Genomic DNA, 24,458 nt, shown 5'->3' with positions numbered 1-24,458 from the left:
CCAAAATCTGCAAGAAAATTTTTAGATTTCTTGTAAATTTTTCTGCGAATTTTCATTTTAGGGACTACAACGAACAAACGCGAAAATGAAGTATAGAGACTTAAACAAAAAAAAATTATAGGAACAAAAATAAAAAACTATCTAACCGAGATCAAAAGTGTATTTAAGTCCATCGTTATCATCACTTAATACTATAATTTTTTATTCTTGCCCGATCTCATCATTATCTTCACTTATTCAATACTCAATTTGTCTATTTATATTCACACCACCATCTTCTTATCTACTATCCCATCATCACATTCACACCTCTCTATATTTCCTCTCTGCTCTCTCCATTTTCGCTATCCGAATCCTCAATCAGGTCGGATCTCACCCACTACCAGTAGCTTCAGGTCTTTTATATCATATTAATAAATTCTTTATTTTGTTATCGATGACTTCGTTTATTTTATTAAATTCTTGTCTAATTGTTTCATTGATACTATTATGCTATGAAGCACGGACACCCCTAAATCGACCCCGACACTGACACGACGACACCGTTAATAATTTGAAAAAATGAATAAATTAAATGTAATTGCAAGTGTCGGTGCAGGTGTCCGTCATCGACACGGACACTGACACGCCTGGTTTCAGAGGTGTCGGTGCTTCATAGCTATTATGTATATATGTTATGGAAAATGATGTTAGTGAAATACTGTGTTTGATTTTTAGTGAGTTAGGTTTCAAATTGTGTTTTCAAGATCAATGGATTATGGAGTAGCACACTGTTTTATTATACCCTGTTCTGTAAAAGATTGATTTTGAGTTTTGGGTTTTCTTGATTCTGATTTTGTTGATATAATTGTTTGGGTTTTACTAATAAAGTTAGCTTTTTGGTGATTTTTGTGTGTGTCTAAATTGGTTGGTATTGTGGGTGTTTGATTTGAAGTGAACAGAAGAGATTGTCTTTGTCAAAAACAATTGTGTTTGTTATAAAAAGTGGAAACAATTGCAATTATTTACTTTGAATTGTCTCTGTCTTAAAAGAAGAAATCAATTTGCATTTGTATACTGGTACACAAAAAGTCATACTTGTGGGGTTTGGGTTGGGGTCAATGTAGTCAAGTACGAGATCTTGAGTAGGATCGGTTGGCTGGTGAAAGATAGTTGTAAAACTCGGATCGTTAGCAAAAAGTTCGATCTTGACCAGCCGACGATGAAACATCTTTCTCTAATCTGATTGTAGCACTCTCAAGCATCCTTTGCACGTAAGATTGTAAGGTCTTACGATGAACACTCGATCATGACTACATTGCTTGGATCCTCTATGCAGCAAGAAAGATACCAAATTTGTAGCTATCAATCCAAATTTTTGTTGGTTTCATTATACTAATATATTTTTATGTGATGCAGCACCTCACACCGGAAGTCTCAATTAGCAACTGCGCTATCCGCTTTTGACCGCATAATGAGCACCACAGGGGTGAGAAAAAGGTGGGTTGGATAAATTTATATGTTGTTTCTTGTAAGTTTATTTTCCTTTTTGACCTCTCAATGAGCATCACATCACAAGTTTTTGTAGATTTTGTATATTTAGTATTTGCAATCTCAACTCTGGTTAGTAAAATTTCCATAAGCTTTTGATGAGGGAAACTTGTTCTTGTTGTATTAAGTTTTGTATGTATTTTATGAATCTACAGGGCCACAATGGAAGAATTGAGGAGTCTGAGAATGGTAACGGCAGTCAAGACTCCATACTTAGCCAATGGCCGAATCGATCTCGATACATATGATAACTTGGTGAACATGCAAATTGCAAAAGGTGTTGACGGTATCCTTGTTGCTGGAACAACTGGTGAAGGCTCTTTAATGACCTGGGACGAACAAATAATGCTTATAGCCCACACAGTCAAGTCTTTTGGCGACAAAGTCAAGGTTATCGGCAACGGTGGAAGCAACTGCACATCAGAAGCAATTACTGCCACCGAGCGAGGTTTTGCTGTTGGAATGGATGCTGCAATGCATATAAACCCTTACTATGGAAAAACCTCATCAGAGGGTTTGATTGCTCACTATAATTGTGTGCTTTCAATCGGGCCGGTGATCATATACAACGTACCAGCTAGGACTAATCATGATATTCCTCCTAGTGTAGTTGAAAAATTGGCTGAACATCCTAACTTGATTGGCATCAAAGAATGTATAGGAAACGACAGAGTGAAAATGTATACGAGCAAGGGACTTCATGTTTGGACCGGAACCGATAGAGAAAGCCATGATGCTAGATGGGAATGTGGTGCTGCTGGACTTTATTCGGTTGCTGGAAACTTGATTCCTGGTTGGATGAAGGAACTCGTGGTTGAGGGTAAGAATCCTTCATTGAATGCGAAGTTGGCGCCTTTGTTCGATTGGATATTTCATGTGCCGACGCCGGTTGCTTTGAACACTGCGCTTGCTCAACTTGGAGTTATTAAACCAGTTTTCAGGCTACCACATGTTCCTGTTCCTATTGAGAAGAGGAGAGAGTTTGTGAATTTGGTGAAGGAATTTGGTAGAGAGAATTTTGTTGGTGAAAAAGATGTTCAAGTTCTTGATGATGAAGACTTTATTATTGTTGCTCGTTACTAAGCTGAAAAACCATGTCCATATATGACATTGTAGTGTCATATTAAGTTGACAAATTCAATAAGATATGCTTTATTTTTCAGTTACAATTTTGAAGTGGAAACTGTTTTTCATTGATAAATTTTGGATGCACCTAATTCAAAGAAAATGATTGAGGTTGTTTTCTTTGGAAAAATAGAAGTGGCATACCATATATTAAAATTCGGGTCAAAGTACAACTACCATAGTTGAATATGGTTTTTTGTCGAGTAATGCTATTCATACACCCAACTTTTACACCAATACTTACACCCAACTTTTATACCAGTGTTTTAAAACCCGGACCGGCCGGTCGAACCGGGCGGCCAGGTAACCGGTCTGGTTCAATAGCTGGATCGGAAATGTCATTGAACCGGTCAAAACTGGGAAAATCGGCAGTTTTTGTGAACCGGGCGATTTGAATGCATTCTTTTTAATTTTTTTAATTTTAAAAAATTAAAACAACGTCGTTTTGACTATTTTAATTAAAAATTAAAATTAAAAAATAAAAAAAAATAAAAAAATAAAAAAATTGTTGCAGATGCGGTTGATTTTGTTACCGATAATTTTGATATTGAAGAAGGAGATTCCAACATTGAAACAATTTTTCTTTTATTGAAATGAAATTTAGTTGACAATGGAATTACTTTGTTATAAATTATTCAATTAGATTATGTTGCGATTAAACTTTTGTTTGTAATTATATTTTATAATTATGTACTATTTTATTGTGTGTGATACCTATGTGTAAAAGTTGAATTTAAATTATGAACTTGTGAATTTTTTTATAATATAATATTTTTATAATATAATATTTTCAAACTTCAAGTGCTAGTTATATTTTGTAGAGACTGAATCATCCGGTTCGACAGATTTTATACCTATATAATTTTGTTATAACGACCGGTCTATTCAACCGAGTTATCCAGTTTAGTCATGTAGTTCGACCAGTGACCCAGTGGTTCGACCAATAAATCAGTGACCCAGTACCCTCACTGGTTTGATGTTCGATCCCGTTTTTAAAACACTGTTTTATACGGTGAACATTATTTTTTTAATTAAAAATATTTTCATGAACAGTAACATGTACATGAACAGTGAACAATGACAAAGTTGGTTAATGAAGTATAAAAGATTGGTTAATGAAGTGACCAAGTTGGTTAATAAACGCCAGAATGTTAAAAATAATTCAGTAGTAAAACAAAGTTGGTTAATGAAAAGTAAAAAGTTGATTAATATAGTGATGAAGTTGGTCCAGATATTAAAATAATTTTTAATAGTAAAACAAAGTTGGTTAATGAAGTGTAAAATGTTGGTTAATGAAGTTATAAAGTTGGTTAATAAACACACAGATATTAAAAAAAATTAATCGTAAAATAAAGTTGGTTAATAAAATGTAAAATGTTGGTTAATGAAGTTATGAAATTGGTTAATGACAATTTTATTTCAAAATCTTTTAATCTAAACAAATTTAAAAAACTAAAAAGTATTTATTATTATAATAATATTTTACTGTTCATGTTACTATTTATATAATATATATTTTATTTACAAAACAATATTCACCGTATAAATACGGTGAATAATGTTGGGTGTAAATATTGGTGTAAGAATTTGTCTAGTGTTAGTTTTTTTTTTTTTTGTCACTAGGCCAATTGATTGTTACTGATATTCAAGTGCTTTTAATTTTTATATTTAACTCACAAATTATATTAGTACTTTGTCTTCAATTTTTTTACTTCTATTACTTTTTTTCTTAATGAACTAATAATGTTTTGTTATTATCTATTCACTAGCTTTTTATTTTAAAAAATAATAATAGTAATTAATAACATAAAAAAGTATGCACTTTAATTTTGATATTAATAACAAATAATTTCTTACATAAAATATTAAACATAGATAAAAATATCTGTAAATAAAATTATAAGTATAATATTGTAATATCTTTATGTCTAATTATATAATACTAATATATAAAGTGTGATTTAAGAAAATTTTGAAAATTAAAAAATTTGTATAATTTGATTATGTTATAAATGGGATGCTTTTGGGATGGAATGTGAGGAGTTTTAAGGTTTTTAGTGTATGATTGATTTATCTTTTGAATAAGTTAAAAACAATTTTAACAGTGTAAAATTAGTTTTAAAAAGATTTTGAGTTGTTTGATTTTTTTAAAGTAAATTTTTTTCATCAACCCGAAATCCATTAAAATAAAAAAGAATAATACAAGAGAATGGGAACATAAAGCATTATCTAATAAAATAAAATATTAAAGTAAATTTGAATTAGAGATATTCATATGTAAGAACCACTCACGGCGCGAAACCAAATTGCAAAAAAATATGATATTTGAATTGACAATCACTAATGTAAGATTTTGAAAACACCAAATGAACTCAACAACCAACACGACAACGAGTTTATTAATCAATAATTTACTCATAAACTGCAGTAAGTAATTACAGTCATTTCAGGCCAAACAGTATGAAATCAATCACAATCGAGTGAAGCAAATTTTAAGACCGCATAGCAGTAAACTCAAACCAGAGTAAGAATCAACAAACCACCGTCAGTCCGAACAACCAAAAATTCTTTGACGAAATGAAGACAAACAAAATCTCCAAACCTGCAAATCTCAACAGATCTAGAACAAAACAGAGATTCAGGAATCAGATATGTCAACACTCTCGCATTAGAGAAGTTGAGACTCAGATGCAGCAAAAATCAGCACCGGACTGCAAGTTTATGAGATCCATTGTAGAAAGAGATGACACAACTTTAACCGAGTTGCATCATGCAACCACCATCGGTGGACTCTTTCTCCACCCGCAAATCAAAATTCAGTGGACTCAACCGGAAAAAACAAGATGAAATGGAAAAATCATCACAACTTCGAATCTAAAAAAATCGGTTGTCGATCTTTTTGGAGCAAGCATTAACCAGCCAGACCAATTGTCGGCGAAAACCACCGGTGCTGAAGGAACTAAACCACCACCAGAACACAAAGGAAATTCTGAGGACTAAGACGCGACTTAAAGATGGTGAAGGTTTGAGCGGCATTTTTTAGGCCGCTCCACCCAATAAACACAAATTAAAGTGTGGACATAAATAGTGGATGGTTCAATAGCAAGGGATCAATATACTAAAAAAAACTTTGATATTTATAATTGAATATGATACAATCCATAAAAAAATCAACTTCTCTTTCTTAACTCTAATCAATGCCCATTTTTTATTTGGTAATCAAATGATTTATTATATACTATTAATGTCTATTACTCCGTTCGTTCCAAATTATAAAATGCTTTGGAGAAAAAAATTATTTTAATTTATAAGACACTTTACAATTTTAACAAAACATTAATACAATTTTAATAATTTACCCTCTATCATTTATTATATTTTATTTTCCACACTCTTTTAATTTTGCTTTTCAATATCATTATTAAATTATTTTATTTTCTTATAAAATAATAATTATCTTTCTTAATTCGTGGGAAATATTCAATTATAATTTGAGACGAAGGTAGGATTATTCAATGATAACATGAAGTTCTATTTAAAGAATCTTTCAAACATTTTTTAGCATGTCCGAGTAGACAAACTTACTACGTCTACTTCATAATAATTTCCCCTTAAACATTTATTTATTCATTTGTTCATTATTTTATTATTCATCATTACTTTTGATCTTTGTTAAGTTGGAACTGGTCACTGATCATTCTTCTTTGTATCCTGTTTGTCTGTCTACTGTTATTCTTCTTTTGACCTTTCCTATTCCCCCAACTCATCCAAACGTGTTTTGATTGATGAACATGTTAAAAGGTTATTGTAGTAGCTCCTTCTTCACAAGATCCAATTCACACCTTCTCCCCTCAAACTTCAATACCAGGTTATTTATTCTTCTCTTTACTTTATTTGCTTTATTTTAGTTTCTTATACCTTATTCTCTAATGTTTGTTCTCATAATCATTTTAGATTTTGCAAACTTCATCAAGCAGTTGCAAAACTTGATCTTCCCCTCCAGATGAGCAGCTCAGCAGTTGTCAAAATTAGGTAATTTTTAATTATATATGTTTTACTTCATATATATGAATCCAGTTATTTTGTATATTTATGTTTTTATGTATTATGTGTATTGTGTTGACAGGACATCCATTGAGGATGTACGTAGTTTGCGATTTATCACAGCGGTTAAGACTCCGTATTTACCTCATGGAAAAATTGATCTGGAAGCATATGATAACTTGGTGAATATACAAATTGCGAATGGCGTTGAAGGTATTCTTGTTGCTGGCTCAACTGGTGAAGGCCAACTAATGACATGGGATGAACAGATAATGCTCATTGCTCATACCGTAAACTGTTTCGGCGATAAAGTTAAAGTTATCGGTAATGCAGGAAGTAATTGTACGAAAGAAGCGATTGAGGCCACCGAGCGAGGTTTTGCGGTTGGAATGGATGCTGCACTTCATATAAACCCTTACTATGGAAAAACCTCAATGGAAGGTTTGGTTGCTCATTATGATAGTTTGCTTTCTATAGGGCCTGTCATTCTATACAATGTACCATCAAGGAGTGGTCAAGATATTCCTCCTAGTGTGGTTGAAATATTGGCTCAAAATCCTAATTTTGTTGGTGTGAAAGAGAGTGTGGGAAATGAGAGGGTGAAAGTGTATACTGATAAAGGGATTGTTGTGTGGGGAGTTGATAGGATGAGCCATGAAGCTAGATGGGATTGTGGTGCTGTTGGAGTTCAATCTGTTGCAAGTAATTTGGTTCCTGGTTTAATGAGGGAACTCATGTTTGAGGGTAAGAATCATGCATTGAATTCAAAGCTTATGCCTTTGTTTGATTGGCTTTTTATAGAGCCGAGTCCAATTGCTTTGAACACTGCTCTTGCTCAACTTGGGGTTATCAAACCTGTTTTTAGGTTGCCATATGTACCTCTGAATATGGAACAAAGGGTAGGGTTTGTGAATTTGGTGAAGGAAATGGGTAGGGAGGATTTTGTTGGAGATAAAGATGTTCAGGTTCTTGAGGATGATGATTTTATCATTGTCTGTCGATATTAGTTTAGATTGTCATCTTCATGTCTTATTTTAAGTTACTTTGTGTATTGGCTTTTATATTGTGAAGTACTTATATATAGAAGGTTGCTCCTATCTTACAAGAGATGCTATTTGCTGACTGTATTGTGTTTGAAAGGAAACTTCTCATTCATTTCATAGCAGATATATGGCTTAAAAAGCTTCCCTTGTATGCACCTTTCTCCAAACAATAGTGACTATTTTCCAATATTTTCTATTGTCACTAAGTTTAAACTACCTTTGGAGTTTGTGATATTTTCAAGTCTCATTTATGAAACATTTGTAATGCTTAGTAGTTATCCTGAAGGTGACAAAATATCCATAAAAAAGTGAATGGGAACAACAGAACCAAGACAACAGGAGTATTTAAAGCTAAGAAACTCAAGTAACTTTTGTCATCACACAAAATTGTCTCAAATATGTTTGATGTACATTATACTATTTTACCAGATTAAATCTTTGAGTCAGAAGAAGATATGACCAAGTACTCAATTCGGCATGTAAGAATCATCTTTGACTCTACTTAGTTAGATCTATTGTTTTGGGAAACTGAAACGGCAATTTTACAAGAAACTGTAGAAACCAGTCTAACCAGCAAGTGGATTAGAATGCATTGTTACACGATTGAGCCTTATCTCTGCAAGTGGTCGATCTTGTGCCCCTGTTGGAGTCTGCACAATAAAAAAAGGTATATCATTTATTCTTAGAAGTTTAGCAAGTGTGCATATTGCGCATGAATTCTAAATGGGGCATTTAAATGATTACGGTAACAACAAAAAATGCACAAATACAACATTGTTGCATAAACGTAGAGACCTTTATTGTGTTTCCAAAACCAAAACCTGGGATATATATGTTTGGATTGACGGAAATAAATGGAAAGGGTGAAATAGAATGGAATCATAATAGGATCAATTAGTTTGATCGTTCAAAATTAGAAGAAAAAGGATGAAACATGATAAAATTCATTCCATCTAATACTAAACAGTCTTCTTTTTTTATAAAAATATTTATTGAATGGAACGATAACTCTCTTCCGTTGTGTGTGATCTCATTCACTCTTCATTAAATATCTAAACATAGCCAAACAAGTCTGAGGTTCACTAAAAATAAAAATAACATCAGCAGAAGATTAAGATACCTTTTCCATGAGATCAAGAACTTCAAATCCGTGAATTACTCTTCCAAACACAGTGTATAGTCCATTCAAATGCGGCTGCTTTGCATAACTTATGAAGAACTGACTTCCGTTTGTATTTGGACCACTGTTAGCCATTGACAACATTCCCCTTGCATTGTGCTGGAACACACAAAAAAGCAACCTATTAACTACCACAATACTCAGATAAAGAAAAAATATGTAATAGCTCCATAAAGCACGTCACAAGAAACGCCCCATTAAGCTTATGCTAATCCACAGCATAAACCAAAAATGATCACAAAAAGATACATAAATATAACTACTGTAAGATAACTATATTTCAAACACAGAAAATTTGACCTTTTACTAGATAATTAAGTGTTGGAACTTGGAATGTCATTTTTCATATGATAAAGAGGGGAGATCACACTAGGTTTGACAAAATAGATATTTAAAAAAAATGATAAAATCTCATAAATTTACAAAGTTAAGAGGTGTAAGAAATAACACTGAGTTAGTACTTCTGAAATTTTAGTTATAGAAAAAATCTCAATTATGAAATAGCTTGAACTAATTTAAAAAGCCGTTTTGATTGCAGAGGTGTTGTTCAATTGGATTATCTTGATAACCGTAGTTAATCTTAATGCGATGCTAGCCAAAGTGACATCTATCCAATAGAAACTATGCGTATAGACCCAGATTTCATAGTTCTGATATTGGCATTGATTAAAAAGTATAATAGACTGCCAAAGGTAGCACTTGACTCATGGACAAAAGAGAATAAAACAGTTGATTTTGTTGTAATTGATTCCATCCATTTTTTTCAGTAGAAGCAAATATACTTTGTTAAACCCACATCAACCGCTGTCCATCGCAGGTCACGGAAAATAGCAACTTTTTCAAATTCCATTACGCTAGTTACTCGAGTACTATAGTGCAACTATAGCTGTTATTTGACAGCATTTTGAACTATATTGTGGAACAACAGTGATTTGCTCAAAAGAGTAATCATTCCTGGATAGCGGCCGACCCCAAAAGTCGGATAGCGGGATAGCATACAGCGGGATGACCGCTCCATTTGAACATTTTTTTAACAAATTACGTTTAATAATTATAGACATATTTAATGTAAAATTAAACAAATAACTACTCATAAAATATTCATAAATCAAAGCACGCATGACTCTTGAAGTGCACAAACGACTATGAAGTATGAAGGAAGGTTAAGGTTGAGTCTCAACTCAAATAAGATCGAAAACTCAAAAATTATCCTTAAAACATTGTAAATTTAAGGGGTAATTTCTGTTTTTTAGAGGAGAAAAGGATAGCCGGCTAGAAACCAATGAGGGCCGGGAATTGCTCTGCTCCGTTATCCCATTATTTACCCTATAGCGGCTGCTATAGTGTTCTGCACCGCTAAGGCTCTTCCCTTCCCATAGTGGTCGGCCTCTGCTATAGCGGGATAGTGCCGCTACAGATTACTTTGGTTCAAATTCCTAATACCACAATGCTATAGTCTCTATTTCGCAACACGCTATGGGTCATTCGTCTTTTAAAATGCACCAAACATAAAAATCCATACAGTATATTCTTCCCTGCTATAACAACCCTAATACATACAACCCAAACATAGGCATAACCCCCAAAACCACGGTTTCAAACTTCATAGTTACTAACCACGCAGATGAACTGACCTTCAAAGATTCTCTTATCTCATCATTGAATTTCTTGCCCCATATGCTAGTCCCTCCTTTGCCAGTACCAGTTGGGTCTCCACCTTGAATCATAAAACCTTTAATATTGCGGTGAAATATAGTCCCATCATAGTAACCGCTCGCACACAGCGCTAAAAAGTTCTGGATTTAAAAGCATTTACACATGAAAAATGAATTGTTAGTTACAGAACCCTTCAATATAGAAGAACCAATAAAAAGGGCAAGATTGACACTTTATTAACTTGACCTAAAATTGAATAGGTGATGCTGTCATAGTAATATGAATGAATTTAAGGGTGATGGATAATTCATTATGATAGTAATGATTGAATTGAAATTGATTTTGCAATGAATTGAATTGTTGAAATATGAATGAGTGTGAGAAGAAGTACCTCGGAGGTTTTAGGGACTTCGTCGCAGAAGATTTCGCACTTGATATCACCTAGGTTTGTGTGCAGAGTAACCGACTGAAAACGAACAAGAGATTAAGTAGAATAGGAGAGAAGAGAGTGATAGAATACAATAAAGAGAAGAGAAGATTGTTGGTAGTTACCATTGAATTTGATTGAGAGAAGAGTGCGAAATTGAGAAAAGAAACGAGTAGTGAGATGTGTGAACGTGAATTTGAAGCTGTCTGGTTGATTCTTCGGAGAAAAGATGGAGGGGTTAAGATATTCGGCACCGAAGCTCAATTTATTTGGGGCCGGGAGTTTTGGGGTATAATGAGAAATTAAGAAATGAGCCATTCTTGCATGGACACCGCCCTAAATCCATATTCTTAGGCACAGCCAATAAGAAAGAGTCTTTTTTTAATTTATTTTAATTTTAATTTTGTTTTTAATTGGATTCATGGGGTGGTTCAAATTATGAAAGAGAGGGAAAATCAGTATTTATTTTTTAATTAATTAAAATTATGTGATTGGGTTGTGTGTAAAATAATTTTTTAGGTATGTGTTCACCTAAGAATTTTCCGTCTTTTAAAATGTAGTTATTTGCTTATTACATTCTATATTTTTTTTCTCGAATTGTATATAATTTGTTAACTTTTTTAAATCAGTTTTGTAATCATAACTAAAAATTTATATTTCATTTTTTTAAAATGTGGTTATGATTATAAATCATCATCTATTTTATAATTTATAGATGTATATGATTTGGTTTTTAAAAATACCTAAAAATTTGTGGTTGGTGTTGATTGAAATGTAGTTATGATTATAAATCATAATAAATTTTATAATTGATAGATGTATATGATTTGGTTTTTAAAAATAACCAACCATGAACACTCTTAGTTACATCTTTAAGAGAAATAAAATGGTCGAGATGCTTGCTTGCGAAGATTCTTTACATAGAAAAAATTGATTTATGTTGTCTTGATTCACTGTGATAGTACCCTGACTAATGAAAAAAAAATCATTATTGCAACAGTGTAAATATGTTGTACGAACTCATGTAAACTTAACTAATCTTTTGACAAAAAAATCTAAAATACATCCAAAAGGATGAGGTTGTTGTCGAGAGATCAATGAATCACTAATAATGGTAATGTGACATAAAATTCTGGAGATCTAGAGAATTAGGTTCAATGAATAATAAGTTGTGAAGTGATACGAGAATGGACGTGCTAGCGATAATGATTCAATGGGTTATAGAAACTCTTAATGAAAATTATATTCTACCTAAAGTTGAATATTTAGTTACATGAGTACTCTTGATATACTCACCTTTATGAATGTGGAAGTGGGGTCGTTTCCCATAAAATCTCATACATGAATCCTAAAGTGTTCACAAAATTAGGATAGACATTGTTATGATCCTAAAGACCCAGCTTAGTGTCAAGTTCAAAGTTGAATGAAGTGGTGGCCATCTACATTCTAGAATAAGTTTGTTAGCATTTTTATTATTATTGGGTTACCAATTATATTATGGAAACCTCTATATAACTTTGTATTGGCTTATGCAATCATTATGAAAAATGAAAAATTAGTCTTTTCTTTCTTATCTTCTTTATATGAGCCTTCTCTATCCTCAAATGAGAGTAATTCTGTTTCCTCAACCATAACAGACATGCATGGTCATGATTGCACAGACTTTTTCAGAATACACCTAAAAAAAAGTTATATGTGACTTAGATGTTAGTGATAAAGTTCAAGACTACAACCATTCTTCTTAAATTTGAATCTTACTCACTATGTTGAGGTTCAAAGAAATTGGAATCTTACTCACTATGTTTTCTCACTATGTTGAGGTTCAAAGTCTATCAACCCTTTGCTAATGTACTACTTTATAGAAGCACTTGATCCTACTTCTTAAATATATTTTTTAAATTTAAAGGGAGGGTTTGTTGAAACAATTAATGTTCAAGCGTTAATAATAGAACATCTCAAAGAGTATACGAATTTTGCAAACAAAGAAAGTGATATAAATAATTAATACAACACGCGGTCCGGCCAGTTGGCTCAAGTCATTCCGAGCTTAGGCATATGGCTTAACTTGGGATAAAGAAAACATGGAACAATTAGATAAGATTCAAATTAGTCCCAACATGTTCAGTCGTCACTCAATACTTAGAGACATTATATAGGAACTTGAAATATGCTAGAAGCTTTCATTAGGAGACATGTTCAAATTGTAATTAGTACTCTAGTATGGCCATGACGGATAGCAGTGGCGGAGTTTTTGACAACTGTGATGGCGGATTGTGAAGAATAGCAGCTAAAAATGGCTTTCTGTGATCCGCCATAGATAACATGGTTCACTTACATGGTGACTCAGATAATTAGCCACGGCTTTCTTGCCCTTTTGGTTGAGCTACTCTGCTATGCTTTTCGATTCCAAGAACTGAATGTCCATGACTAATAACCAGTACCTGTACCATCACATAGCATATTACTCAAATAAACTTTTCAGATTAACACAGCATATCACATTTAATGTGAGACACTCAACAAGTCCATTAGAACCATTACATCAAAGTTCATATCATGAAATTAAGTTTGGCTTACAAATCATCTATAAGTCGAGACAATAAGACCAACATAGCAAACATTAATATTGTAGTTCAAATTATTATTCTCCTCAAATGATTTACATTAATATTGTGTGCTAGTTTAAGAAATGATATGCTTTTTTTATTGTGCAGACTCCAACCGGGGCACAAGATCGACCACTTGCAGAGATAAGGCTCAATCGTGTAACAATGCATTCTAATCCACTTGCTGGTTAGACTGGTTTCTACAGTTGTTTATGTAAAATTGAAGTTTTGATTTCCCAAAACAATAGATCTAACTAAGTAGAGTCAAAGATGATTCTTACATGCTGAATTGAGTACTTGGTCATTCCTTCTTCTGATTTAAAGATTTAATCTGGTAAAATAGTATAATGTACATCAAACATAATTGAGACAATTTTGTGTGATGGCAAAAGTTACGAGTTTCTCAGTTTTAAGTTAACTTGGTTCAGTTGTTGCCATTCACTTTTTTAATTGATATTTTGTCACCTTCAGGATAACTATTAAGCATTACAATTTTTTTATAAATGAGACTTTGAAAATATCACAAACTCCTAAGGTAGTTTAAACTTAGTGACAATAGAAAATGTTGGAATTATTTGGAGAAAGGTGCATACAAGGGAAGCTTTTTCAGCCATATATCTGCTATGAAATAAATGAGAAGTTTCCTTTCAAACACAACACAATAGTCAACATCTCTTGTAAAATATGAGCCACCTTCAATCCGTAAGACGGCAGTCTAATACCGACTTACTATGATAAAATCATCATCCTCAAGAACTTGAACATCTCTATCTCCAACAAAATTCTCCCTACCCATTTCCTTCACCAAATTCACAAACTCAACCCTTTGTTCCCTATTCAGAGGTACATATGGCAACCTAAAAACAGGTTTGACAACTCCAAGTTGAGCAAGAGCAGTGTTCAAAGCAATAGGACTTGGCTCTATAACAAGCCAATCAAACAGAGGCATAAGCTTTGAATTCAATATAGAATTCTTACCCTCAAACATGAGTTCTCTCATTAAACCAGGAACCAAATTACTTGCAACAGATTGAACTCCAACAGCACCACAATCCCATCTAGCTTCATGGCACAACATATCAACACTCCACACAACAATTCCTTTATCAGTATACATCTTCACCCTCTCATTTCCCACACACTCTTTCACACCAACAAAATTAGGGTTTTTAGCCAATATTTCAACCACATTAGGAGGAATATCTTGACTACTCCTTGAAGGTACATTATATATAATGACAGGTCCTATAGAAAGCAAACTATCATAATGAGCAACCAAACCTTCCATTGAGGTTTTTCCATAGTAAGGGTTTATATGAAGTGCAGCATCCATTCCAACCGCAAAACCTCGCTCGGTGGCCTCAATCGCTTCTTTCGTACAATTACTTCCTGCATTACCAATAACTTTAACTTTGTCGCCGAAACAGTTTACCGTATGAGCAATGAGCATTATCTGTTCATCCCATGTCATTAATTGGCCTTCACCAGTTGAGCCAGCAACAAGAATACCTTCAACGCCATTCGCAATTTGTATATTCACCAAGTTATCATATGCTTCCAGATCAATTTTTCCATGAGGTAGATACGGAGTCTTAACCGCTGTAATAAATCGCAAACTACGTACATCCTCAATGGATGTCCTGTCAACACAATACATATAATACATAAACATAAAAACATAAATATAGAAAATAAGTGGATTCATATATATGAAGTAAAACATAAATAATTAAAAATTACCTAATTTTGACAACTGCTGAGCTGCTCATCTGGAGGGGAAGATCAAGTTTTGCAGCTGCTTGATGAAGATTGCAAAATCTAAAATGATTATGAGAACAAATATTAGAGAATAAGGTATAAGAAACTAAAAGAAAGCAAATAAAGTAAAGAGAAGAATAAATAACCTGGTATTGAAGTTTGAGGGGAGAAGGTGTAAATTAGATATTGTGTAGAAGGAGCTACTACTACAATAACCTTTTAACATGTTCAACAATTAAAACACGTTTGGATGAGTTAAAGGAAATGGAAAGGTCAAAGGAAGAACAAAAGTAGCAGCCAAACAGGGTACGAAGTAGAATGGTAAATGACCAACACCAAAGATCAAGAGTAATAGTAGTACTAATGAATAATAAAACAAATAAATGATTAAGGGGAAATTACTATGGAGACGTAGTAAGTTTGTCTACACGGATATATTAAAAAATGTTAGAAAGATCCAATACGTCTTTAAATAGAAATTGAATTCTTATTTATCTAATACTAAAAATTAGGTAGAGTTACCTTAGTATAAAATACTTTGAAAATAACAAAAAAATATATATTATCTAATAAATAATTAAATAGGATAAAATTAAATGATTCAATGTGATTGATGGGATGTACCGTACCCAACTTTTTATGATAGATAAAGAAGTTATACTTTTTTCGGTCTTAATTATAAGCAAAGGTCTTTTAAACATTTTGTCTATAAATATAAGTAAAAGTCAATAAATCTAGACATATTTAATGCTTTTAATATAAAACTGTCCCTACATTGATTAATTACTATTGTTATGAGTTAACAATTTAATTAAGGGTACATGCGTAAATGTGTTATTTCTATTACATGAAATCAAGAAAATTAAATACACTTCACTACCTTTTTTAATAAACGTGAAAAATGTATTTTTTTTGCTTATAAATCATACTCCCTTTGTCTCATATTATTTGGCGCAATTGATTTTTTTTTATAAAAAAAATCAATAATAAAAGAAAGAGAGAACAGTGACTTTACCAAATTATCCTGAATAACTATTGGTCTATTCAAATTAACATTAATGTTAAAGTGAGAAAACAATAAATCAAGAGTATTTATTAGAGGGTACAAGTGGAAGATTAAATATAAAAGTACATTGGTAATCTAAAGTGACAGGTATTTTGGGACAATTTTTTTTGTTAAATGTGGCATCCCTAATTACATCTTTAGCTGATACAGATGGTTGAGATGCTTGTTTGAGGAGATTCTTTATGTAGAAAAAATTGATTTTTATTACCTTGATCCATTATGGCAGTATCCCGACTATTGGAAAAAATGAGAATTGTTACTACAACAGTGTAATATGTCGTACGCACGGATGAGAACTTAACTAGCCTTTTGACAAAAAATATTAGCTAGAGAAAAAATCCAAAATACATCTAAAAAGATGAGGTTGTTGTCGATAGATCAATGAATCACTGAAAATGGTAATCCGACATAAAATATTGGAGATTTAGAGAATTAGGTTTAATAGATAACAAGTTGTAAAGTGATATGAGAATAGATGTGCTAGTGATCATGATTCAATGAGTTATAGAAACTTTTAATGAGAATTATACTCTATCTAACATGGAATATCTAGTTATATGAGTACTCTTGATATGCTCACCTTTATGAATGTGAAAGTGAGACCACTTTCCATGAAGTCTCATACATGAATTCCTAGAGCATTCTCTAAATTCAGATAGACATGCATGGTTATAATAGCACAAACTTTTCGAGAATACACCTAAAGAAATGTTGTATGCGACTTAGATGTTAGTGATAAAGTTCAAGGGTTTGATCATTCTTCTTAAATTTGATTCTTACTATGTTGAAGTTCCAAGAATTTTGAATCTTCCTCACTATGATGAGGTTCAAAGTCTGTCAACCCTTTGTTAATGTACTACTTTATAGAAGCATTTGATGCTATTTCTTAAACATTTTTTTAAGGTTTAATTGTAATTTTGGTCCCTCTATTATGTTTTTTTTTTTTGTTTGGGCTCCCTATTTTAAAATCCAGAATTTTAGTCCTTTTATTTTAGTTTTTAAGGATTTTGGTCCCCTTGAAAATTTGGAGGTAATTTTTAATGAAAAAATGGAACTCACATTGATGACATGTTCAACACAAATCTTAAATAAAATTAGTTTTTTGAACAATTCACTGTTGATCTAGCACTAACACATCATCAATGTGAGTGTCATTTCATTTAAAATTGCCATCGAATTTGCAGAAGGACCAAAATCCTCAAAAAATTAAAATATAGGAACTAAAATTCCGAATTTTAAAATAGGGTGTCAAAACCCAAAAACAAGGATATATCTTAGAACATCTCAAAAGTATATGAATTTTGCAAACAGAGAAAGTGATATCAATAATCAATACAAAACTTGGTCCGGCCGATTGACTCAAGTCGTTCCGAGCTTAGGCATGTGGCTCGACTTGGTATTAATCCTATTGACATGTCATTTGTTTGTTACTCTGTGATTGATAGTCTATTTGCAAAATTTTAAACACAGTTGGAAAACATCTTAAAGAGAAAAATCTTATACACAACTAAGTCAATCGATTTTCAAAACTTTTTAAAATTCAAAAATATGTCCCAACCAATGTTGTATTTAAGGAGTTTTTCAATTGATACCCACATTAAAACTTTAATATATATTTGATTATGACTTCAATTTATATATGCAAAATAAAAACAATTGTGATTTCAGATTGAGGTTTGAAAATAAGTTGGAAATATAAAATAAAATAGAGGTTACAATTGCAAGGTTATTCAAGTGATTACTTTTTCAACCTATATACCAAATATGCAAATCATTATCCAATGGTAACATCCATCCTACATGAACCAAAAAGAGGGGAGAGTACACCACTCTCTCCGTTGAATTAGATTTGCACTTTTTTGTCCAATAAAGGAAAATGTCAGTTTTTTTAATGACAAATTAATAAATTAATAATAATATTGAAATAAAACTCTCAGTACTATATATATGAAATTAGTTTAGTGGTGATTGACGTTGAACTTGATAGAAAATACCATTGTTCGATCTCTCGTAATTGCAATTGGGAGGGGGCTACTGTTAATATCAGAATTGACCCCTGAACTGAACAAAATCGGTGGTGAAAAGCCAAAAAAAAAGGTTAAGATCGAGGATAGGATTCTTGAGTCAATCAGAGAAAGAGAGAGGAGGCTACCAGTTAATGTCAGAACTGACCCTTGAACTGAACAAAATCGGTGGTGAAAAGCCAAAAAAAAAAAAAACTAAAATCCGCTATAGGTTAAGATCGAGGATATAATTCTAAAGTCAATCAGAGAAAGAGAGAAAGAATATATCAGGGCTAGCACTATTCCCAACATGTTCATTAGTCACTACAAACTGTATAGAGAACTTTTGCTCAAATTTCTGCAAGGTCTCATAACAAGAATAAAAAGTGTTTGAACATTGATGCACCCTTCCAAAAATAAGGGAAAAAGAAAACGTGGAACAATTAGATAAGATTCAAATTACTTGCATTTATTAACTCATGAACTACATTAGGTGTATGTGTATCTACAAACAAGGGTGGAAGGCTTCTGGATTCTGCTATTAACACCTCAAATAAACAAAGGCACTCAATACTTAGAGACATTATATAGGAACTTGAAATATGCTAGAAGCTTTCATTAGGAGACATATTCAAATTGTAATTAGTACTCTAGTATGGCCATGACGGATTGCAGTGGTGAAGTTTTTGACAACTGTGATGGCGGATTGTGAAGAATGGCTGCTAAAAATGGCTTTCTGTGATCCGCCATAGATAACACTGGTTCACTTACATGGTGACTCTGATGATTAGCCACGGCTTTCTTGCCCTTTTGGTCGAGCTACTCTGCTATGCTTTTCGATTCCAAGAACTGAATGTCCATGACTAATAACCAGTACCTGTACCATCACACAGCAAAGTTCATATCATAAAATTAAGTTTGGCTTACAAATCATCTATAAGTCGACACAATAAGACCCACATAGCAAACATTAATATTGTAGTTCAGATTATTATTCTCCTCAAATGATTTACATTAACATTGTGTGCTAGTTTAAGAAATTAAGAAAGCATATCATAGCACAACATGCATTAAACACCTGAGTAACTATGTTGATAAGCAAACCAAAATAAAAACTGAAGGTCCAGTCAATGAAAAATGCATCAACTATATGCTTTTAGATAAAATTCTTTCGCCTATTCATTAGAGTAAAATTTAAAAAATGAAAAACTTTGATGCTCTTGCAAGATGCTTGGAACCTCTAAAGCTTATAACAGTTCAGAAAGAAATAATAAAACAGGGTATTAGATTTGAGAGAAAGAGATTATAGACATTTCTTAAACTATTTCTGTATTGAATATTCTAAATCATGAGTTTGTTACAACTTACAAGGAGGCCGGTCAGCTATATGGGGCTGACCACGCTAAGGCTAACTTGCACCGACATCTGAGTTGGCATTAACTAACATTTACAAACTGTAGCTTGCCATGCAAGCTACTATTACAAGATGAAGCTTCTCTTGCAAGCTATCCTGACAGCTGGCATGAATACTAACTAGCTGATACAATCAGTTTAACTAACTATTGCACATGTTCTTGTACAGGGAAATAGAAACTCATAACATTTAAGTACAACCCAACTCAATTTTTTTAAAGACATAGACAAAGGCACATTACTGAAAACAACTACTACATCTCTTCAAAAAGGGAATTTTGGAAAACCGGCAGTGAGATGAGAAGTAGTTGGAAAGAATAGAGGACACAAGCCATGAACTCACAAGAATCAACCATGAACCCAAACAAACAACAAAAATACATTTAAAAATTGCTAGATTGCTGAACGATTCAAAGCAGAAACACAGACAAAGTACCTGAATGGAATGATTCAAAGTGGATAGCTAGACGCCTAACCGGATTCAGCAATAATGAAGACAGGAAATCAAAATGACAGAACAGAGAAATACCCAAGTAATTCAAAGCGGATAGATAAACCGGATTCAGCAATAATGAGGACAGAACAGAGAAATACCTGAATCAAAGGAATTCACAAATGTCTGTGGTGATGAAACAAATTCACAAATTCAAATACCCTGTGTGATTGGGAGAGTTAAAGAGAGGATAGATTAGAGAGTGGGGGGAAAAGTTAGGATTTACAACTATGAACTGAATTACAAAATTGTAACTTTGGCAGTTGAATCAAATGAGTTACATGTTAAAATCTTTATTTTCCTCAATTGGGAAACTCCAGAATGCAAAAGAAAAGAGCTTAGAAGGAATTCTTTAAACAAAGTCATCATCCCTTTTTTCCCTCCTTATATAAACTCCCAAACTCAGTATAGAATGTAGCGAGTTTAACACAAGCACCGTCACAGTAATGGCTACAACTTTCTGTAATGAGATTGCAAGCATTTCTTCTGCACTCAGCTGCAAGTTCTTCCATCACACCCTACTTCACCAACTCCCTTGTTTGTTTTTCCAATCAAAATTGTATTTGTAAATCTAAACCCTTGCTTTCACCTCTCTCAGGTTACTCTTCAAATACCCCTGTTGATGAATACTTGTGTGCTCCATAAGCATACTCAAGACCATAATCTGAAAAACAAAAGTTCAAAAATAAAAAACATATAAAATTTCACAAACTCATTACTAATCAACCATGACTGAAACAAACAAACAAACAACAAACAACATTTAAAATTACTGGATTACTGAATGGTTCAAAGCAGAAAGACAAACAAAAGACCTGAATGAAATGATTCAAAAAGAAAGAATGAATAAATACCTGAATCAAAAGAAGCTATTAACAAATATTTGTGCTGATGGAAAAAATATGCTCGAGAGAGGAAAAGGCCGAGCAGTGAGTGTGAAAGAAGTGGGGGTTTACAACTCTGATCTAAATTGCAAAATTGTAACTTTGGTGTTTGATGAAATGAGGCTACACAACCATAATAACCCTCTCAAATTGGGGAAAACTCCTAAATGTAAATGATAAGGACTTTGAAGGAATTTTTTCAATAAAGTCCCCATCCCCTTTCCCATACTCTCTTTTGAATGAGCACAATCAAGTAAGCTATCCATGACTCATCTGTTCAAACTCTCCATACCAATCACCTTCCTTCACTCTACTCTGTTTTGAAAATATCATTTGCAATCCCAAAAACTCTGCCATTCTACAAATAGTCTCAGACTCTGGGTGTGACTTATCCCCAGATGAGAAACCGTGCAAATGCAAGGAATCAACATTAGCAACATCCACCCAACTAAATCCCACTTCCTTCTTTACTCCCCTACCTCTCATCCCTTTTCGCACTTCAGCAACTTTCTCCCACTTTCCCTTCTCAGCGTACAAGTTTGCCATTAGCACATAAGGACCTGAACTTGCAGGGTCCATTAGTATCAAACTATCAACAACCCTCTCTGCCATCTCCATATTCCCATGTAATCTACAAGACCCAAGCAAGCTTTGCAACACTGACAGTCCAGGTCCTCCTGGAATCTGATGCATCAACTCTTCCGCCTCATCTAGACGTCCCACACGGCCCAACATGTCCACCATAATTGAATAATGCTCAGGGGTTGGTTCAAGTGAATGTTTTATCACCATAGAGTCAAATATTCTATGGCCTACATCAACCATTCCCTTTCTACAACATGCAGCCAAAACAGAAAGGAAAGTGATGGAGTCAGGATTGCATCCTTCCCTTTCCATTTCCTTAAATAAACTCATCACTGACTCATAGTCTCCATGGCGAGCATAGGCAGATATCATCCCTGTCCAAGAAAACTGAGTTTTCTCTCGTGTCTCATCGAATACTCTTTGAGACTCGCTAATGTTTCCACGTTTGCCATACATATCAAGCAGAGCCCCTGCAACAAATGGGTCAGTGTTTAACCCAAGTTTGATCAAGTGAGAATGACATCGTTGCCCGTGTTTCAAAGATATATCCTCAGCTGCGGCAATGGCATTTAACACACTACCAAATGTGTATTGGTTGGGCTTAATCTCCTTCATTGCAGACAAAAAAGTAAGGAAAGTTTCTTTACACAAGCCATTTTGAGCATACCCTGAAATCAATGCATTCCATGATATTGTTCCTTGATAATTAAGCTCCTCAAAAATCTTCTTTGATTCTTGAATGCATTCAAACTTAGCATACATGGTAATAAGGCTATTGGCGACATTTTGTTCTAATGAAAAACAGCTTTTTATGCATAACCCGTGAACCATTAGACCTTCTATCACCATATTCCTGGTTGTTATACCATGCAATAATCCTATAAACGTAACATCATTTGGATACACATCATCAACTCTCATAGCATTGAAGTGAGACACCACATTCTCTTCATCAATAGAAATCATTGTCGTCCAAGACACTACATTTCGATTACTCATGTCCTGAAAAACTGACTTAGCATCTCCAAGAACCTTACATTTTGAATAAGTCGAAGTCAAAACATTGCAAACTGCGACATGTGTTCCATAACCTAATTTTTGAGCCAAACCGTGAATCTGCTTTCCTAACTCCAAGTTTCTAATATAACCACAAGCGGAAACCGCACCCGTAAACGAAACATGGTCAAGCAACATACCTTGTCTCACCATGTCAGCAAACAACAAAACAGCTTCCAACCCATAACACTCTCCCTCTTGAGCATACCCAGAAAGCATTGCATTCCAAGAAACCAAATCTCTTATAGGCATTTCATCAAAAACACTCCCAGCCCCATCTAACTCTCCCCACCTTGAATACATTGTCACAAGTGCATTCCCAATAAAAACTTCACAACCAAATCCACATTTAACCACAAGAGAATGCAACTGCAACCCAAATAAAAACCCATGATCATCCTGATTCCTATCCCAACAAAACGAAAGCGCAGTAGTGTATGTCACAGGATCAAAAACTATCCCATTTAAATGCATAAAACACACAAAATTCAAAGCTTCAACACTCTTCTCAAACCCAGAAAGAATAGTATTCCAAGAAACAATATCCGGATAACTCAAACTCTCGAACACACGCAAAGCACATTCGAATTTCCCAGCTTTGCAGTACATTTTCATCAGAGAATTCGACACGGTGACACGGGAAATAAACCCGGTAGATACAGCGAATCCATGAATTTGGGAACCCAGATTAAACTCTCCTCTACAAGCCTTGAATGACAGTGCAAGCGTAACCTCATCGACATTTTGAAGAAAATGAAACTGGGAGTGTTTCTTGAATATGGAAAGGGCTTGAAAGGGGAGATTTTTGTGTAAGAGGTTAAGCATGGAACGGTTAACTGAAGAAGCATTTGGGTGGGGAGTATTGTCAAACAGGTTGTGTTCATGTTGTTTGAGTGAGTGGAATAGTTTGGAACATGTTTTGAATGATTGTTGTAACGGTGTTTCGTGGAGATTGAGGATTTTGGAAGGTTGTAATAGTGAGTATAACATAACATGAGAAACAATGATTCTTCTGGAAAAACTGGTTCGAGGTCGCACTCTATTTATTTGGGTCAAGGGGGAATTTTGTTACGGTTTTTCTTTAACCAAATGAATTTTTTTAGCTGAGTTACATTCACATATTAGCATTTGTGGTTTAGTGGGGAAGACCGGGTATTTGAGAGAGTTTGTTCCTCTTGTCAAACATTTAAATTAGGTTCATGAATAAAATGAGTTGAGCTGAATTTGAATTCGATTAATTTTATCAAGTGAGCTAAAAATAATTATATAAATAAAATCAACGTCCTATAAATTCCAATTTGATAACTTTTCTTTTATTTTTATATTTTTATTAAAAAATATTATGAGATGAACCTAACGAGTTGAACTGAGTTTGTGACGAACTCGAACTGATATTTAAGCTGGACTAATTTTTAATGAGTCGAGCCGAGTTGAGCCGAATTCGACTTGACTCGACTCATTTCCATCCCTAATCTTGGGGCTTAATTCAAGACATACACAAATCATGTCTGGTTCATAAAAATCTCGTACTTTGTTCATTAAAAAAAAAGATATTTTAACATCTATCAATTATCTCTTACTTGTCAATG

General features: G+C 33.5%; 5 protein-coding genes across 10 annotated transcripts; 2 read left to right on the top strand and 3 right to left on the bottom strand.

Moving 5' to 3' along the window:
- Positions 1–237: 237 nt before the first annotated feature.
- On the top strand, positions 238–2,699 carry LOC131616714 (4-hydroxy-tetrahydrodipicolinate synthase, chloroplastic-like). 2 transcript variants are annotated; one of them, XM_058888135.1, is made up of 3 exons: positions 238–395; positions 1,399–1,479; positions 1,686–2,699. In XM_058888135.1, exons 2-3 carry the CDS (start codon positions 1,454–1,456, stop codon positions 2,611–2,613), a joined length of 954 nt encoding a protein of 317 aa, XP_058744118.1. In that variant the 5' UTR covers positions 238–395; positions 1,399–1,453; the 3' UTR covers positions 2,614–2,699. The 2 variants fall into 2 exon arrangements, with proteins under 2 accessions (XP_058744118.1, XP_058744119.1); XM_058888136.1 differs by having other exon boundaries at positions 280–364.
- Positions 2,700–6,285: 3,586 nt separating this feature from the next.
- On the top strand, positions 6,286–9,029 carry LOC131616712 (4-hydroxy-tetrahydrodipicolinate synthase, chloroplastic-like). Its single transcript, XM_058888132.1, has 3 exons — positions 6,286–6,523; positions 6,610–6,687; positions 6,782–9,029. Exons 1-3 carry the CDS (start codon positions 6,441–6,443, stop codon positions 7,704–7,706), a joined length of 1,086 nt encoding a protein of 361 aa, XP_058744115.1. The 5' UTR covers positions 6,286–6,440; the 3' UTR covers positions 7,707–9,029.
- On the bottom strand, positions 8,085–11,291 carry LOC131616713 (peptidyl-prolyl cis-trans isomerase CYP18-1). The gene is made up of 5 exons (XM_058888133.1): positions 11,131–11,291; positions 10,970–11,044; positions 10,557–10,718; positions 8,863–9,021; positions 8,085–8,392 (listed from the first exon to the last, which is right to left on the bottom strand). Exons 1-5 carry the CDS (start codon positions 11,131–11,133, stop codon positions 8,309–8,311), a joined length of 483 nt encoding a protein of 160 aa, XP_058744116.1. The 5' UTR covers positions 11,134–11,291; the 3' UTR covers positions 8,085–8,308.
- Positions 11,292–13,616: 2,325 nt separating this feature from the next.
- On the bottom strand, positions 13,617–15,714 carry LOC131616711 (4-hydroxy-tetrahydrodipicolinate synthase, chloroplastic-like). The gene is made up of 3 exons (XM_058888131.1): positions 15,516–15,714; positions 15,352–15,429; positions 13,617–15,251 (listed from the first exon to the last, which is right to left on the bottom strand). Exons 1-3 carry the CDS (start codon positions 15,593–15,595, stop codon positions 14,327–14,329), a joined length of 1,083 nt encoding a protein of 360 aa, XP_058744114.1. The 5' UTR covers positions 15,596–15,714; the 3' UTR covers positions 13,617–14,326.
- A 2,933-nt stretch (positions 15,715–18,647) lies between these two features.
- LOC131616710 (pentatricopeptide repeat-containing protein At4g32430, mitochondrial) lies at positions 18,648–24,007 on the bottom strand. Of its 5 annotated transcripts, XM_058888130.1 has the most exons (4): positions 21,199–24,007; positions 20,626–21,008; positions 20,446–20,506; positions 18,650–19,315 (listed from the first exon to the last, which is right to left on the bottom strand). In XM_058888130.1, exon 1 carries the CDS (start codon positions 23,857–23,859, stop codon positions 21,487–21,489), a length of 2,373 nt encoding a protein of 790 aa, XP_058744113.1. In that variant the 5' UTR covers positions 23,860–24,007; the 3' UTR covers positions 18,650–19,315; positions 20,446–20,506; positions 20,626–21,008; positions 21,199–21,486. The 5 variants fall into 5 exon arrangements, with proteins under 5 accessions (XP_058744112.1, XP_058744109.1, XP_058744110.1 ...); XM_058888129.1 differs by having other exon boundaries at positions 18,648–20,506; XM_058888127.1 differs by having other exon boundaries at positions 18,649–19,315; positions 19,807–21,008.
- Positions 24,008–24,458: the final 451 nt, after the last annotated feature.

This window comes from Vicia villosa, linkage group LG7 (assembly GCF_029867415.1).
Source record: "Vicia villosa cultivar HV-30 ecotype Madison, WI linkage group LG7, Vvil1.0, whole genome shotgun sequence".
Lineage (NCBI taxonomy): Eukaryota > Viridiplantae > Streptophyta > Magnoliopsida > Fabales > Fabaceae > Vicia > Vicia villosa.
The sequence above is the reverse complement of the archived record's forward strand: the minus strand, read 5'-3'. Positions and strand labels throughout refer to the sequence as shown.